The sequence below is a fragment of the Schistocerca americana genome, chromosome 6, assembly GCF_021461395.2.
Source record: "Schistocerca americana isolate TAMUIC-IGC-003095 chromosome 6, iqSchAmer2.1, whole genome shotgun sequence".
NCBI lineage: Eukaryota > Metazoa > Arthropoda > Insecta > Orthoptera > Acrididae > Schistocerca > Schistocerca americana.
Window position 1 is genome coordinate 72,554,729 of NC_060124.1, and position 19,209 is coordinate 72,573,937.

A 19,209-nucleotide genomic window follows, 5' to 3' on the forward strand; every position below is an offset into this window, starting at 1 on the left:
GTTTACCAATTGCGGAATATACGGCGGACATGTTGCCGCCGTCACCCCCCGTCCACCTTCTCCAGTTTGCCGATGACACCGCCTTCCGTGCCCTTGCCCCCACCCTGCAGCGCTCCCAGCACCTTCTCCAATCCCATCTAGACCGGTTCACCGCTTGGTGCAACCAATGGTTGCTCAAGGTCAATCCCTACAAAACCCAGGCGATCATTGTAGGCAAAACCACCGCTTCCTTCCGCCTCCTTGATTTCTATCTCACCATATATGGCCGTCCTATCGCCCTCACCCCCACCCTTAAGTACCTTGGCGTCACCCTCGACCGTCGCCTCTCCTGGACCCCCATCTCTGGACAATCCAAGCCAAGGCACACTTCTGACTCCGTCTCCTCAAGCTCCTTTCCAGCCGTACGTGGAGTCTGGACCCCTCCACCATCCTCCACACCTATAAATCCCTCATCCGCACTATCCTTTGTTACGCCCATCTGGCCTGGATCTCCGCCCCCCCTACCTTTTATAAATCCCTTCAAATCCTTGAACGCCATGCTCTCCGCCTAGCCTATCGCATCCGTCTCCCCTCCCCCACGCGGATCCTGTATGATCTCATTCCGTTTTCCCACCTCCTCCTTTTCCTCGAAAGGATACGGATCCTGTACACCTCCCATAAACTCGATCCTCATCACTCGCTTGTCTCGCCCATCCTCTCCCACCCCCACCTGCTGCCGCGCCTGTATTCCCATGTCCCACCCGGTCTCCATCTATCCACCCTCCTTACCCTCTCCCAAGGTGGCTTCCGCCAACTCCCCCTCCCTGATGATGTCCTCCTCCCCTCCATCTACCCCTCCTATCAACGTTGATCCTCCCCCCCACTTCCTGTGTCTTTTCCTTTAGGCACCCTCCCTCCCTTCTCTCTCCATTTCCCCCCATCCCCCTTCCTCCACCCCTCTTCCCCCGGGCTTCCCCTCCCCCTTCCTCCCTTCCCCCTATCTCCCCTGCCCGTGGCATCTATGCTCTCCCCTCTCCCTCTCCCACCCCACCCCCCCCTCCTCCTGTCTTGGCAGGTCCCCGGACTCGTACACGCTCAGTGGACTTTCGCGCGCCAGAGATCATCGCCATCAGTGTCTCGTGTGTGCGCCTTCGTTTTGCGTTTAGTGTTCTTTCGCCATCACGCCACTGTTCACGTGTGCCGTCGCAGTTATCCGTGTTATGTGCGACGTGTCAATAAGTATAAGTGTTTTTTCTCATCCAGCGTGAATGGCTTCCTGTTTATTGTCTTTCGTATCTACATTTTGGCCCGACGTTTTTATTGTATTATCTGTGCCACCTATATGTGATATTATTGTTCCACTCAAGGCTGAAGAGCAGCGTAATATGGTGCTGACAATTACAATAAAGAAAACAAAAAAAATGGGAAAAGGTCGATATCGTGTTGATGTATGGCTATTGTGATCAAAATGCCCAACGGACGTTTGCTATATATGCTGCTCGGCATCCTGGAGGACATCATCCAAGTGTCTGGACCGTTCGCCGGATAGTTACGTTATTTAGGGAAACAGGAAGTGTTCAGCCACATGTGCAACGTCAACCACGACCTGCAACAAATGATGATGCGCAAGTTGGTGCTTTAGCTGCTGTCGCGACTAATCCGCACGTCAGTAACAGACAAACTGCGCGAGGATCGGGAATCTCAAAAACGTCGGTGTTGACAATGCTACATCAACATCGATTGCAACCGTACTATATTTCTATGCACCAGGAACTGCATGGCGACGACTTTGAAAGTTGCGTACAGTTCTGTCAATGGGCACAGTAGAAATTACGGGACGATGACAGATCTTTTTGCACGCGTTCTAGTTAGCGACGAAGCGTCATTCCCCATCAGCAGTAACGTAAACCGGTTTAATATGCACTATTGGGCATCGGAAAATCCACGATGGGTGGGTCAAGTGGAACATTAGCGATCTTGGCAGGTTAATGTATGGTGCGGCATTATGGGAGGAAGGATAATTGACCCCCATTTTATCGATGGCAATCTAAATGGTGCAATGTATGCTGATTTCCTACGTAATGTTCTACCAATGTTACTATAAGATGTTTCACTGAATAACAGAATGGCGATGTACTTCCAACATGATGGATGTCCGGCACATAGCTCGCGTGCGGTTGATGCGGTATTGAATAGCATAATATTTCATGACATGGATTGGTCGTCGAACCACCATACCATGGCCCGCACGTTCACCGGATCTGACGTCCCCGCATTTGTTTCTGTGGCGAAAGTTGAAGGATATTTGCTATCGTGATCCACCAACAACGCCTGACAACATGCGTCAGCGAATTGTCAATGCGTGTGCGAACATTACGGAAGGCGAACTACTCGCTGTTGTGAGGAATGTCGTTACACGTATTGCCAAATGCATTGAGGTTGACGGACATCACTTTGAGCATTTATTGCATTAATGTGGTATTTACAGTTAATCACGGTGTAGCAGCATGCGTTCTCAGAAATGATAAGTTCACAAAGGTACATGTATCACATTGGAACAACCGAAATAGAATGTTCAAATGTAACTACGTTCTGTATTTTAATTTAAAACACGTACCTGTTGCCGGCCGAAGTGACCGCGCGGTTCTGGCGCTGCAGTCTGGAACCGCGAGACTGCTACGGTCGGAGGTTCGAATCCTGCTTCCGGCATGGATGTGTGTGATGTCCTTAGGTTAGTTAGGTTTAACTAGTTCTAAGTTCCAGGGGACTAATGACCTCAGCAGTTGAGTCCCATAGTGCTCAGAGCCATTTGAACCATTTGAACCACCTACCTGTTACCAACTGTTCGTCTAAACTTGCGAGCCATATGTTTGTGACTATTACAGCGCCATCTGTCACAAAGCGAAAAAAGTGGTCCATCTAAAACATTCATATTTCTTTACGTACTACCAGAATATGTGATAAAGAATGGGGGTTCCTATTTAAGAAAAGGCAGTTGATATCCGTTTGACCTATATCAGCTCCATCTAGCAGCCAACCATAGCGCCATCTTGTTTCTCCGTTGAAGGTAGACAAGTTTCGTTCTTTGTAGTTTTTTCGTTTGACGTTTATTTCGTGAGATATTAGGCCCGGTGACGATCAATGGACCACCTTGTGCAAGTACAGGTGACGAATTACGTTTGGTTTGTGGGGCGCTCAACTGCGCGGCCATGTGCGCCGGTACAAAGTCCCAATCTTTACACAATGTAATTTTCTCACTGTTTCATCTAGCCACTGTCACGAATGATGATGATGATGAAATGATGAGGAATATATAAAGACCCAGTGCCCGGGCAGCGAAATCCCAACCCGGCCGGGAATCGAGCCCGTGACCCCGCGATCCAGAGGCAGCGACGCTAGCCACTAGACCCCGAGCTGCGCACAGTGCGAGTGTTAGCTGGTGGAGTATACCTGGTGGCGGCCATGGTGGCGCCCGAGATCCTGCGCTGGGCGAGCCGGCCGGCGGCGACGCGCCTGCGCAGTCGGCGCAGGTGGAGCGCGCGCAGCCCGCACGCGAGCAGGGTGATGATGCGCTCCAGGAACAGGTTGAAGAAGAGGATGCCGCCCGAGCAGCCCAGGAAGCCGTACAGGATCACCACCGCCTTGCCCGCCGTCGTCTGCGGCGTCGTATTCCCGTAGCCTGCCACACACACCAGACACACGTCCCTGTCAGTAGTAATACACTGGGACACGTGACGCTCACATGCAACAGAACAGTCACACAACAATCGGTACAGCATAAGCCTCTCCATGTTACTGCTCCTTGAAACCTGAGTGTGCACGTCCTCGGAGCAGCACGTAATGCCTGAATAACAGCGTTACCACTTGTCGTCTTTGGCGTACTCAAAGTGCGAACCGCGTTATTGCAGTGAACGGGCCATGCTCGCTGTAGCTTACCTTTTTAAATTCTTCGCAGACAAAGAAAAGCGGAGCATCAGTCAGCCTGAAAAATCCTTCAAGCAGGATAGTTATTACTATTACGCCGTTGTTGCGTCTTTTTTCCTACAGCCTGCAAGTAGTTAGTTGACCATAACTGTGTATCTCTGCGAAAAAAAAACCACTTCAAACGTGTACCAGGATCAACTTACAAGGGGAGGCCGCCAATTGTGAAATTCAGATTCGATTCATACTGCGCATAATAAAAGCTCATGGCCAAAGGTGTAATGTGGCAAAGCACCAAGATGCACTTCTCAGCCGTTGTCGAGAAAATCGACAGTTAAGAGAAACCGTTGCGGTGAAATACTCTCTACGATTAACAATTTTCTATAGCGTTGTGGCGTAGCGGTAAGCGCTCGGGTTCGTAATCCGAGTCGCCGGATCGAATCTGGGCCCATGCAACTTTTTTTTTATTATTAGTTTTTTGTAATTCAAATATATATATATATATATATATATATATATATATATATATATATATATATATATATACTATTAATGAATTGCTTATGCATGTTGGTGAAGGCGGATCGCTCTCCAATTGTACCGCCTCCATTTTTCCCTTTTTTTTTTTACCAGGGTGTACCAAAGCTCTCCCGTCCGCACTGATTTTCGACGATGTTATAAGTTGCGCTAGGGACCGCATCTACCTTCTTTCGAAGTTAGCACGCAACTACGCTGTTATGCGGCGCCTCGTTTCGGCCCATTCAACATCTGTCCTTCAAATGTAACGAGCGAGTAACGGAGTTTATATTTCATACCTGCCACAGCAAATTTGTTTTTGTGGTGACTCTATTCTAATTCGAACGTTTGACTTACGCTATACGTATTCGTTTCGGAATATCATTCCTATGTCTTCCGTTAACTATACGTGGATAACATTATCAAGATAATTAATAACATTTGTGAAATACAACTTTGTTTGCGGAAAACATAATGATGTTCGAAGTCGCCAGTTTTTCCACGACAAACGACTTTCAACAACTTATTATATGCATAATTGTTGCAACTGATTGCCGGGAATTATATATATATATATATATATATATATATATATATATATATGAATTACAAAAAAGAAATACTAAAAAAAAAAAAGGTTACATGGCGCGAGATTCTATCCGGCGACCTTCAGATTACGAACCCGAGCGCTTACCGCTGCGCCACGACGCTGTAGAAAACTATTAATCGTAGAGAGTATTTCACCGACGCGGTTTCTTTTAACTGTTGATTTTCTCGACAACGGCTGAGAAGTGCATCTTCGTGCTTTGCCACATTACACCTCTGGCCATGAGCCTTTATTATGCGCAGTATGAATCGAATCTGAATTTCACAATTGGCGGCCTCCCCTTGTTAGTCTCTCTCTCTCTCACACACACACACACACACACACACACACAAACTGCCTCTCCGTTGAACTAACACCAAAACTTGCAATACTTGAATCAACTGTACTGCACTGTCTTCCACAGAACTAGGAAAAGAACATTTTCGTTTACCTGTGACCTTGAGTGAAGCACGTTTATAAATTCCATGTATATGTTGAGACAGATTTCTTCGTTATTTATGCACGTAAGAACTGCAATCGAAACCATGGCATCTGCGCGCTTAATTGAATAGGCCAATGTGGCGTTTGTCAACTCCACGATAAGAAGATCGTCGCAACCTGAGTTGAACATATAGACAAGATTAATGTATTATCGAATACGCATCAAAACCAAAGAAAAAAAAAACAAGACCAGTTTCAGACTGAACGGAGGCAGAGCGTAAGCTGTCTGTATTTTGTGACAGGTTATGGGCAAATTTCTGAGCATAAAAAAACTTTTCTTAATTGGATCTGTTGCTCCAAAAAAAAGACTCGAAGATGTTAGTGATGATTATGTCTAGTAGTGGTCTATATCTCGGAGACAGACTTTTGCTATATGACTGCCCGTCCAGCTAGCCGGCGGTCTAACGCGCTGCTTCCCGAGAGGGAAGGCATGCCGGTCCACAGCACGAATCCGCCCGGCGGATTAGTGTCGAGGTCCGTCGTGCCGGCCAGCCTGTGGATAGTTATTAAGGCGGTTTTCCATCTGCTTCGGCGAATGCGGGCTGGTTCCCCTTATTACTACACTATGTCGGCGATTGTTGCGCAAACACTGTCTCCACATACGTGTACACCATCATTACTCTACCACGCAAGCATTTGATGTTACACTCGTCTGGTATGAGACATTGCCTGGGGGGGGGGGGGTTTCGGGGGTGGAGGGGGAGGGGTCCACTGCGGACCGAACCGCATAATAACCCTGGGTTCGGTGTGGGGCGGCGGTAAGGTGGGTGGACTGCAGTGGCCTGTTGTGGTGTTGTGAACCACTGAGGGCTACGACGGGACGAAACCTCTCCGTTCTTTCTACGTCCCTATTCATATACACATATGAATTGCATAAGAAACAAAACTATATCTTACACGCAAATGGTGAAGTAAAAGACGCTTACATACAGAAAAGACTTCGACAGTACTTGTAACCAGAGTTGTTCAACCCGAATATCGACAAAGGCATTGAGGAATGCAATGAGGATACAGATGGGATAAATTTAATGGAATGAAAATCAAATGATAAGGCTTTTTGGCAACCATCTGGTGAGCAAGATGTATGAGACAGGCGAAATACCCACAGACTTCAAAAAGAATATAATAATTCCAATCCCAAAGAAAGCAGGTGTTGACAGATGTGAAAATTACAGAACTATCAGTTTAATAAGTCACAGCTGCAAAATACTAACGCGAATTCTTTACAGACGAATGGAAAAACTGGTAGAAGCAGACCTCGGGGAGGATCAGTTTGGATTCCGTAGAAATGTTGGAACACGTGAGGCAATACTAACCTTACGACTTATCTTACAAGAAAGATTAAGAAAAGGCAAACCTACGTTTCTAGCATTTGTAGACTTAGAGAAAGCTTCTGACAACGTTAACTGGAATACTTTCTTTCAAATTCTAAAGGTGGCAGGGGTAAAATACAGGGAGCGAAAGGCTATTTACAATTTGTACAGAAACCAGATGGCAGTTATAAGAGTCAAGGGGCATGAAAGGGAAGCAGTGGTTGGGAAAGGAGTGAGACAGGGTTGTAGCCTATCCCGGATGTTATTCAATCTGTATATTGAGCAAGCAGTAAAGGAAACAAAATAAAAATTCGGAGTAGGTATTAAAATTCGTGGAGAAGAAGTAAAAACTTTGAGGTTTGCCGATGACATTGTAATTCTGTCAGAGACAGCAAAGGACTTGGAAGAGAAGTTGAACGGAATGGACAGTGTCTTGAAAGGAGGATATAAGATGAACATCAACAAAAGCAAAACGAGGATAATGGAATGTAGTCAAATTAAATCGGGTGATGCTGAGGGGATTAGATTAGGAAATGAGACACTTAAAGTAGTAAAGGAGTTTTGCTATTTAGGGAGTAAAATAACTGATGATGGTCGAAGTAGAGAGGATATAAAATGTAGACTGGCAATGGCAAGGAAATCGTTTCTGAAGAAGAGAAATTTGTTAACATCGAGTATAGATTTAAGTCGTTTCTGAAAGTATTTGTATGGAGTGTAGCCATGTATGGAAGTGAAACATGGATGATAACCAGTTTGGACAAGAAGACAATAGAAGCTTTCGAAATGTGGTGCTACAGAAGAATGCTGAAGATAAGGTGGGTAGATCACGTAACTAATGAGGAGGTATTGAATAGGATTGGGGAGAAGAGAAGTTTGTGGCACAACTTGACTAGAAGAAGGGATCGGTTGGTAGGACATGTTTTGAGGCATCAAGGGATCACAAATTTAGCATTGGAGGGCAGCGTGGAGAGTAAAAATCGTAGAGGGAGACCAAGAGATCAATACACTAAGCAGATTCAGAAGGATGTAGGTTGCAGTAGGTATTGGGAGATGAAGAAGCTTGCACAGAATAGAATAGCATGGAGAGCTGCATCAAACCAGTCTCAGGACTGAAGACCACAACAACAACAACAACTATTAGTGAGGGCCAAGAAGGAAAAATTAAAAAAATAAAGTTAGTAAGGATGAAGAAGTTCCTGAAAGACAAGTATAACATTAAAATGACGGCAGTTATGACATGTCGTGGCCAACATACCATAGTACGCGTTACAATTAATGGTATACCGCAGTCACGGTACGGTGCGTGCTGACTGTGCCTTGTACCTCTACTATCCATTGTCCTTTATGTTCCATTCGCCATCAGAGAGAGGGAAAAACGACTTTCTATATGCCTCCGTATGAATAATGATTTATCTTTGTGGTGCTTACACGCAATGTACTTTTGGCGGCAGCAGATTCGTTCTGCAGTCAGCTTCAAATGCTGGTTCTCTAAATTTACTCTACAGTTATAGCGTCGTCATTACAATACATAATAATAATAATAATACTTTTTTCAAGTGAAGTGAGTCGTACAAAAACTATAAAAATGGTCTGTGACCATGAAATGCTTAAAGACAGTGTTTTATGTGAACAATTACCAAAATCAATAGTTTAAAAAACAAAGACGGTAATGGTATATTAAAAAATAAACGATATCATTGCACTCATAAGTGTTCATCTGCGGTCTTCAAACGATTTATATATGTAGAGGATCTCTCGGCCCCCGCCTCCACCCCCCCAACCTCCCCCCCCACCCCCACCACCTCTCTCTCTCTCTCTCTCTCTCTCTCTCTCTCTCTCTCTGTGTGAAGTTGTTTCCGAAGCGTTATTACGTATGCCGCTTTTCCAAGTTCGTAATGTAATGCAATTTAATGAGTCGATGTCAAATAGATACTAAGTTAAGTTTGAGTTGAATTTTATTTACATACTTTGTAAACTTACGTCCAATAATACCAGTTTTCAGAATTATAGCATTTTCAGCAGCGGAGCGAAAACATTTAAAATTTGCCTTATTGTTTTACAGGTGCGTTACTATCAGCGAAGACTAGTTAATAATTTATCTTCTGGCAAAGCTGGAACCTGCACCAGGTAGCGTAATGACGAATTTGCCACTCATTATAAGGTATTGTATGGAATTAGGCCCTGGCCTGTTTTAAGCCTAAAGCAGCACGACTTTCGTTGCAAAGAGCTATATTTGACCTAGCACGATGAAATGCAAAGAGACAGCTAAAAGCATATCTACTTTCACGAATAAATATCAACGTGAATTTGGTTGTTTTTTAATGTGTCCGTAAGACATCAATCGCGTGTGGCTTAGAATTTACATAGCGTTGCTAGATTGTTTTCATTGTTTTATGAATTGTAGCAATATTACGCTACATGTAGACAATTTCACTGAAATAATAATAGCAACATTTAATTTACATAATAATATTTTCAAAGAAAATGTAAAGAATAATTCAACGAGAGTAAGGACAGATTAATTAGTGTTCCTCGAAAAGAACGTCGCCTTCCTTCAGGGAGTCCCATTTGAGTACACGAAGCATCTCCGTAATACTCGCATGTTCATCAAATCTACCGGTAATAAATTTAACATCCCGCCTCTAAATTGCCTCGATGTATTCCTTTAATCCGACAAGAGAACAGAAAGGTGTAACAGAAGAATTTACTAAAATTCACCTAAACGATTCATTAACTTAGATTTCCCTCTTGATGAATTAAGGTAGAACCATCCACTGAAAAGGAAATTACGCAAGAAAGTACAATAGGCATGGTGTATGGTCCAGATGATTCTGTTCAACAATTTTGAGACGTACAGATAAGTTAGGTGGATCTTTTGGACAGGTTAAGCAGACTAGACTTTGTCTTCAGAGCTCCATAACACGGCCGCCGGAAGGAAAACTGGAAGGGCGGTAATCAGGGAAGAAGAGGCAGTAGTAATATATGATGTACATTTTTTTTCTTTTCTTTGCAATTTTTTCAACCAAATTAGCAGCAGTAATTTCTGCAGTGCCGACGAGCCTGAAGAACCGTATCAGCAAAATCACACCACGTTTCGGGTGCTGTGTTGCATAAACCCTCATCATACAAGCACTATGCTGAATCAATCAGCCACACGTGTCTGTGGACACCAATAGAAGGCGCGAGAAACGAGTCACAGGGTTGTTGGCTCCCGCGTCTTGGAAAGGAGAGAATAGTTGAGTGTAACCCTTGGTTTCAAGTCTACGGACAGAACAGACAGCTCCCTACCGTCTGCTTCTCTCCAGCATGCCTTCTATCTTTTCTAGAGAGTAAAAATTACGCAATAACAATTACAAAGTGAAATCACTTCAGGCGGCAAATGTTCAGTCGGCATAAAGATCAGAACACAGTCAAAGGAAGTCTACTACAAGGAAAAGGTGCTGTTTACGTCGAGGAATCTAAATGTGGAAACCAATGAGAGATTTCTTAAGAGCCAACTATGGATCATGGCAAGGTAATGCACGAGGAGGATGGAAAAGATATCGGGGGCAGTGAAGTTCAGAAATGAAGAAATTCTTAAAAGAATAATTGAAAATAATGATCTCTGCTGCTAACAGTACGGAAAAGAAAAATTAATTAGCCACCTCTACTGTCGCAACAGTTTCCTAGTAAATGTAATGTAAGGACTGATACAACGCAAGAGAACAAGATTAAGAACAATACACAATATTCCACACAGATTTCGGGGTAATACAAAACGATCAGCCCTTCTTTGCACTTCTTCGTTGTCCTCATTCGGTCGCAATTGATAAGGATCCCATATCACAGAACAGTACTTCAGAAGAGGAAGGAAAAAGCTTAATGTAGGCAGTATATTTAGTAAAATTTTGTCATATGATGACATGATGGAGACATATGCTGATGGTGATAGGACAGCAACCAGCCCAGAATTTACTTTCAGTTCCTTTATTCAAAGGCTACCGTTACCGGTTTCGAATCGTTGTGATTCATCCTCAGGCGGTTTACACGCTTTCTTTATTACATGTGGTGTCTTTTTTACAGATTAATTGTCCTAACATATAAATAATACATAATTATAAACACGCCACACACAGATGGTTGCGTTACAGATTGTCGTTGCATGTGACTTACGTGAAACGACGGTTTGGAGTGTTTGTTTTCATAACATTCGTCCAACAGATGTGAATACATTCCCACTGCATTCTCATTGTTGCACACATAACAACCTACTGCAGGAAGTGACATTAGATCTAGAAGTTGGAGGGGGGTGAAGCGTAGTGGTGGGATGTGTCATAGTGGTTGAGAATAGGAGAGAGAGAGAGAGAGAGAGAGAGAGAGAGAGAGAGAGAGAGAGGGAGCGATGGAGAAGAGTGGATATACAGTATTATTTACGTTTCAGAAATCGAGCGGGGAATTAATTTAAACTTCATCGCCTTTTTACAAAATTTTCGTGTTATCATTTTGACTACATTCAAGTCCAGTTCCAAGAGAACGCCAAAGATGTCTTCGACATCTGTACGGTTTTAATTGAATAATTCAGCAGCTACAAAAATTATGCAGTACAGGTCATTAAAACTGAAACAGCAGGAGGATAAGAAATAACATTTCTTTTATTGCGCGCATATAGTACAGGAGGAAGTTCAAATGGCTCTGAGCACTATGGGACTTAACATCTGTGGTCATCAGTGCCCTAGAACTTAGAACTACTTAAACCTAACTAACCTAAGGACATCACACACATTCATGCCCGAGGCAGGATGCGAACCTGCGACCGTAGCAGCCGCGCGGTTCCGGACTGAGCGCCTAGAACCGCTAGACCACAGCGGCCGGCCAGGAGGAAGTAATCATAATTAAATTTGTAGGTGATTTTGGGGTGTTCGCGGTGCAAAATTTAGTCCACATATCAACTTGTAATGAAACTGGACAGTGTAGATTCTCTCGTACGTAAACAGGTCAGTGTAGCTTCTCTCGTACGTATCGCACGGTACTATAGACTTTTTAATTTCCAATACGATCCAAGAGTGTAAAAATTGCATGAATTTACTGTAATTTTGGCAACATGTACTGTGCTGCACATGTTAGCCCTGTACTTACCCATATTTGTAATTTTTCTTTTAGGAATGGTCAGCTTCCTGAACGATTAAAGAACTCAGTAGTAAAGCCGCTTTATAAAAATGGAGAAAGGGATAATGTAGACGATTTTAGACCTATTTCTATGCCATCAGTGTTTGCTAAAGTTATTGAAAAGGCTGTGTGTGTAAGGATAATTGATCATTTCATATAACATAATTTGCTGTCAAATGCACGGTTCGGCTTTAGAAGTCGTTTAACAACTGAAAATGCTACATTCTGCTTTCTCTGTGAGGTACTGGATGGGTTAAACAAAAGGCTTCGAACTCTAGGGATATTTTTTTATTTAACTAAGGTGTATGACAGTGTTGATCACAAAATATTGTTCGAGAAGTTGGAGCATTACGGAATATGGGGAGTAGCTCACAATTGGTTTACCTCTTATTTTTACAAAAGACAGGAGGAGGTCATTATTCATAGTGTTGAGAATGGCTGTGTTATGGGATGTAAGTGGAGTACCGTCAGATGGGGGGTGCCCCAGGGATCAGTGTTGGGGTCGCTCCTGCTCCTTATTTATGTAACTGATATGCCCCCCTAGGATTACGGGTAACTCCAAAATATTTCTGTTTGTTGGTGACACTTGTTTGTTAGCAACGGATGTTGTGTGCAACACTGGCTCGGTTTCAAACAGTGCAGTTCATGACATAAATTCATGGCTTGTAGAAAACAAACTAATGCTAAATCACAGTAAAACTCAGTTTTTACAGTTTCCAGCACATAATTCAACAAAACTTGGCGTTTTAATTTCACAGAATGGGCATATGATTAGTGAAACTGAACAGTTCAAATTTCTAGGTGTTCAGATAGAGAGCACACTGTCATAGAAAGCCCACGTTCAGAATCGTGTTCAAATAATTAATGCTGCCATTTTTACTATTCGAACGGTATCTGAAGTAAGTGATCGCTCGACACGAAAATTAGTCTACTTTGCTTATTTTCATTCGCTTATGTCGTATGGTATTAGATTTTGGGGTCACTCTCCCATTGTAAAATTACATTTTTGGCTCAGAAACGGGCGGTTCGGGCAATAAGTGGTGTAATTTCGTGAACCCCTAGTCGACCCCTGTCCACTTTACTGTCGTTTCTTGTTAGCAATATCAGCTTTCACTCAGTTGATACCCTGCAGAAATCCAAACTGCATTTGGAACGGACTTCCTTAACTCTCATACAGGAACATGTGCAGTATACTGCCGCATCCGTTTTCAATAAGCTACGACAAGAATTCAAAATCTTACCATTAATCCACGCGCTTTCAAATTGAAAGTGAAGAGTTTCCTCATGGGTCACTCCTTCTATTCTGTTGAGGAGTTCCTTGAAAATTTAAGCTGATTCCTATGTTATATTGTTGACTGCGTTTACTGAAACTTATGGCTTAAGTTTCTTGAATCATAAACATTTTATTTTATCTGTTATTACTTTCATGTTGTAATTTCATTTACTGGTTCGTTCCTTGACCTTGGAGATTAGCTCCTCAACTTGGTCTTACGGAACTTGACGTGTAAATAAATAAATAAATAAAACAGTCGTTCGCCCCTTAGCCATGTGGTGAGCGTGGCGCATTGGTAACAGAAGTGGCCGGGTGCGATTCTCAGCCGGATGAGAGATTTTTCTTCCCTGGAGGACTGAATGTGGTGTTCTCCTTAGGTTAGTATCGTCATAATTAACATTCCATTCTTGAGAAGCCTGTATGGGCACGTCCCAAAATCCCATACTTGAAGAAAATTAAACAGTATTATATACAGTATTTATAAAGAGAGAACATGACTTTAATGTAGAATTTATTATTCTTCTAAAACATTATTATTTTTCATATTTTCGATGAATTTCAGAACTGTGAGTCCATTTAAAGTCACAGACATTTAAAATTATTATGACTGTATTTAATGGTTCCGTTAATGTTTTGAAAAGTAACTGAAAAGTTGTTATCTGCTTGAACCATTAATCATATATAAATTACACTATATGTAAAACATGTATATGTATTTGCAGCACGTTAGAGTTTCCATGCGAGTTGTTGTACCGCTGGTCGCTTTGCCTTGAAGCGTTGAGTTGACTTATTGAGTTCTGGCACTTGGTGTTGGCTGGAAGAAGTGTAATTTATAATGTTTATTAAAAACTGATGTGAACACAGTGTTTCTGACAATATTTAAATCATTTCGTCGTGCATATCTCCAAATTAAAATCTGTCTTCCTCTCGCAACAAAAAGAACTGTAGCATTTGCCAGATATCCAACAAAAATTCATCAGCGAACGAATACAAGTTAAGCACAGACATTACATTGTTGTTCTGCTTGCACTTGCTCATACTAATTTGCTTCTTTTATGCAGACCCACGCAAAATCAAGGGTTATAAATGTTCTAAAATTATAATACTGTGAGTATCGTGGTCAAAAGAGCAAGGAGGCAGGTTAGGAATTCTGCTAGAGTTCATCGCTTTCAGTGGCTGGCGCGTGGTGGTGTGTCAAGCGATCGAAAACCCAACATCAGATGTTTACAGTTGGTGAGAGGTCCAGTGCTACAGTAGAACACACTCTGTGTGAGGACAGTATGGCCAAATCGCTGTCTTGTACTTTCTAGCTGGTAAATAACCTCACAAACACCTCGAATATTGGACACACACACGGTCGTTAACACATCAGATAAGTACCTCTTCCGTCCAAATTACTATGCGAACCACAGGTGACAGTGTGGTGTCTCTAATAGCACTCAAATGTCACCACGCCAGTTGCTCGGCCCATATAGTTCTGATGAATGCATATGGCTATGTTCGTTCTCCTCAGGGCCTCCGCAGATGGATACGTCCATGACGATGCCGTACGCAGAACCACGGCTCATCTGAGACGATGACGTGGTGCCTCTCCTGTGTCCAGTGATGTCGTTGGGCGCAACGATGTCGGCGAGCCTCTCTCTGCTGATGCTCTGTGGTGCTCCAGACGTCGTCACACTGTCCATGTAGGTACTCGCATTGTTGCAAAACAAGCCAATTTCCTGACGCATGGCAAGCCTGGAGAAAAATAAACCACTCCTCCCGGACGCTAGTTGCATGGAGCCGTTTGGAGTCCTGAGAAGAGTTCAGGATGGCCACCTCAGACCCAGCGTTTTCATATTCACACGACAGTCGTGACATTCGATAAACACGACCAACAATATCGTGGACCCTAATCCTCATTATCAATAGGACACGATCCTGACACCTTCGGATTCCGACAGCTGCTGGTCGATGTTCCCCCTCATTACACGATGCGTAACGCGATCTGTCATTAACAATAAAGCTTTTAAATACGATATGTGGCTGAGAAACATTGTGTGTAATTCCTCATAATACTCAACATATACACTGATCAGCCAGAGCATTATGACCGCTGACCTACTATCGAAATATGCCGGTCCAGGCAATGGCAGCGTCACCTGGCGAGGAGTGACTGCTAGTCAGAAACACGCGCGCTGAATGTAGTATCAGTGACTTGTATAAAACGGGTAAGGCCCGCGATATATCTGACAAAGAGCAGATTGTGATGGCCCAGAGGCTCGGCACGAGCTTTCGGTAAACTGCACGACTTGTCGGGTGTTCTAGGAGTGTTGTGGTACGTGTCTTTAACCCTCCGACAGTCGCGCATGTATCTGTGAGATACATGACCTACTTTTTCTCTAATATTGCCGCAATGAACAGTGGTAATGGTTCGCTGGCCCACGACATCTTGTGTCGTACCTTTCTTATTGCTTCACAGGAATTTCAGTCTTATCCCGATACTGACAAAGTCATAAATGAGTCAGGTGTGGGAACGTATATTGCCTGTATCTCTCAGATACAGCGCGCCTACTCGGCTAACGCTTTGTCGCCGCTAATGACTGCAGCTGTTGCATTGTTTGCAGCGTACGCAAGTCGGCAGTTGCGTTGTTGTCTTCTAAATGAAGCAACATTCCGTTGTAGCTATGTGTACTCTCTTTGAAAATGATTAAACGATATGATCTAGAAAATCCTAAGGATTTGGAAGAAGTACATCGCCTTCTTCTCGACGACGAGGTATCCATTGAAGATGAAGATGATCTTGCAGAAACTGATTCAGAAACCGAAGATATACTCGAAACACGATCTGTAGACTCAGACACAGATCATGAATTTGATGAAGAGGAAAATAATGAAGCGCAGGAAACTGATGAACATTACTATTTTTGTGGGTAGAAAAGACAATAAATATGCTTTCAGATGTAATAATAACAATATCTAATAATGGTGTAATGTACTTATTTTTTTATTTTAGGTAAGGATGGAACTAAATTTAGGAAAGTGCGTTGGAAAGCAACACAGACACGGCCTCATAATATACTAACCAAACTGCCTGGGGTAGTTGGAGACGCAAAGAAAATGGTAACTGAAATTGACTGCTGGAGCCTATTCATCAGTAATGATATCCTAGATCTAATTGTGGTCAACACTAACAGGCGTAAAGCTGATTTAAAAGGAAAGTTTGCTCGCGAGAGTGACTGCAAGGACACAGACGCAATCGAAATAAAAGCCTTTTTTTGCTTGTTATACCTTGCTGGTGTGTTCCGTGGTGGGCGACAGAATGTTCACGACTTCTGGACAGCAGATGACCTTGGTCTGAATAATTTTAGAATGACCATGTCCGAAAAGTGTTTCCTGTTCCTAATAAGATGTGTTCGGTTTGATGATGAAGCCACAAGACAAGGACGACGCAAGACAGACAAATTAGCAGCCGTGAGGGAAATGTTCACCATGTGTTTGAATAACTGCGAGACACATTACTCCCTCGGTCAGAACGTCACAGTTGATGAGAAGCTACCAGTATTTAGAGGCCGGTGTGGATTTCACCAGTTCATACCATCCAAACCATCTAAATTTGGCATCAAAATTTTCTGCCTATGTGATGCCAAGCTTTATTATACTTACAACATGGAAATATATTGTGGATTACAACCAGAAGGACCCTTTCAGAATAACAACTCCGCCGAAGAAGTAGTTCTGAGACTTGCTGAACCAATATATGGGACGGGTAGAAACATTACAGCAGATAACTGGTTCACTAGTTTGGAGTTAGTAAGAGAACTGCATAAAAGGAGACTGTCGTTTGTAGGCACAATTAGAAAAAACAAGAAAGAACTGCCATCGAATTTCGTAGCACCAAAAAGTAGACAGCAATATGATAGCGTATTTGGCTACAGCAAGAATGAAACCCTTGTGTCGTATGTCCCGAAAAAAGGGAAAACTGTAGTCCTCCTTTCGAGTATGCATGTATCGTCAAGTGAGATTTCGGAAGGTTTAGAGCAAAAACCAGCAATTATTCTACACTATAATGACACCAAATCTGGAGTTGATGTAGTTGACAAACTCTGTGCAACCTACAATGTAGCTAGGTCAACAAGAAGATGGCCTATGGTGATTTTTTTCCACCTGTTGAATATTGCAGGCATCAACTCAAGACTAATTTTCTTGGCCAACAAGAATAAATACTCAAATCGGCGCGAGTACCTCAAAACTTTGGCTCTGACTCTACTGCAAGATCATCTCAAAAGAAGAGCTCTTATTATGACTCTACCTGATGATATAAAGTCAATAATAGTAAAGTACAAACCTAAAGGAAAAGAGCAAGAAAACGATGAACAATCCTTGGAATCAGAAAACAAGAAAAGAAAAAGGTGCCAGTCATGCTACAGGGAGACAAAAAAGACTTGTCTCAGCAAGTATACATGTGAAACATGCAGTACACATCTTTGTTTGCAAAAGCACGCAAAAATAATTTGTGAACAATGTCTTTCTGTAGAGGACAATCAGTAAAATGAGACATGCTTTGATTAGTTCAATAATTTATTTGTACCTATAATAAAATCAAGTTTTAAAAGAATTTCATGTACTTCTCCATTACAAAATGTCAAATATTTCTGTTAATTTGAAAGTGTAATGAGCCTGATGTTCACTTCCGTATTTGTAAAATCTGTAACAATAAAGGTAACTGCAATTTAAAACAAAAACAAAAGAAAAAGAACCTGTAAACAAACAAAAAACCACAAAAATCGTCGCATGTATCCACGAGATACATCGCGACTACTGGCGTCATGAAAGTTGACGCGCCTGCTGGAGGGTTAACAAGTGACGAAACCAAGGTGAACCCACTTTCAGAATTCGTGTGGTTGGGCTGCCATCCCTCATTGCAAATGTCGCGCGTCGTAGTCTGGGCAGACTGGTTAAACAGGTCAGGCGGCGAACTGTGGCGGAACTAACATCAGACCTTAACGGTTGGCAGAGTACAAGTGTGTCTGAACACACAGTGCACTAAACACTCCCTTCCATCCTAATTACTCACTATGCGAACTATACGTGATCGTGTTGTGTCTCTAATAGCACTCAAATACGACCACGCCAGTTGCTTGGCCCATATGATGCATCCAGCGACCTACGCATGTTCCAAGACATCGACAACTAGACTGAAATGGGCACGTGACCATCGGTACTGGACGTTGGCGCAGTGGCAAAGTACTGCATCGCCAGATGAATCCCAATAACTTTTTCATCATGCTGATGGGAGGACACGAATCCGTCGTCTTCCAGCAGAGAAACTACTTGACACTTATACTGCGAGACGGAAACAAGCTGGCGGCGACTCCATTGTGTTCTGGGGAGAACATTCACGTGGGCAACTATGGGTCCAGTGGAGCCCGTGCAGGGCACAATGTCGGCCAAGGAGGGTCGTACACTTGCTGCAAACCAGGTACATCCCTTCACGACGATCATATTTCCCAGTGGCACTGGCAGTTTTCAACAAGGTAATGTGCCATATCACAGGGCCATGGTCATGGAGTGGTTTGAGGAACACGGTGGCAAGTTTCAATCGATGTGCTGGGCCCCTAGTTCTCCAGATCCGAAGCCGATCGAGCACATCTGGGACGTGACTGAACAAGGCGTCAGAGTTCATTGTCTTACTCCTCGGAATTTACGGGAATTAAGTGTCTTGCCTGTGCAGATGTGGTTCCAACTCCGTCCAGCGCCCTACCAAGACCTCATTGCTTCCATGCCACGATGCGTCTCAGCTGTTATCTGTCCCAAAGGTGGACATACCGGGGTCACAATGTTCTGACTGATCAGTGTACCTTTTTTTACCTGAAATGGTAATCATTTTTCTATCCAAGCATGCGACAAACATCGTGGCAAACACAATTAAAAAAGACCTCCATCGAATAAGGTTGTATATCACGACCTCATAATTTTTCAGGAACTAAAAATAA

At 43.1% G+C, this 19,209-nt stretch overlaps 1 protein-coding gene across 1 annotated transcript in view; it reads right to left on the reverse strand.

The window, feature by feature from the left end:
* The window catches only part of LOC124619969 (potassium channel subfamily K member 13-like), a 131,383-nt gene extending 127,613 nt beyond the window's left edge, over nucleotides 1-3,770 (reverse strand). Inside the window, exon 1 of the mRNA XM_047146631.1 lies at nucleotides 3,489-3,770. Within this exon, the coding sequence (XP_047002587.1) occupies nucleotides 3,489-3,770 (282 nt within the window). The remainder of the gene's footprint in view (nucleotides 1-3,488) is intronic.
* Nucleotides 3,771-19,209: the final 15,439 nt, after the last annotated feature.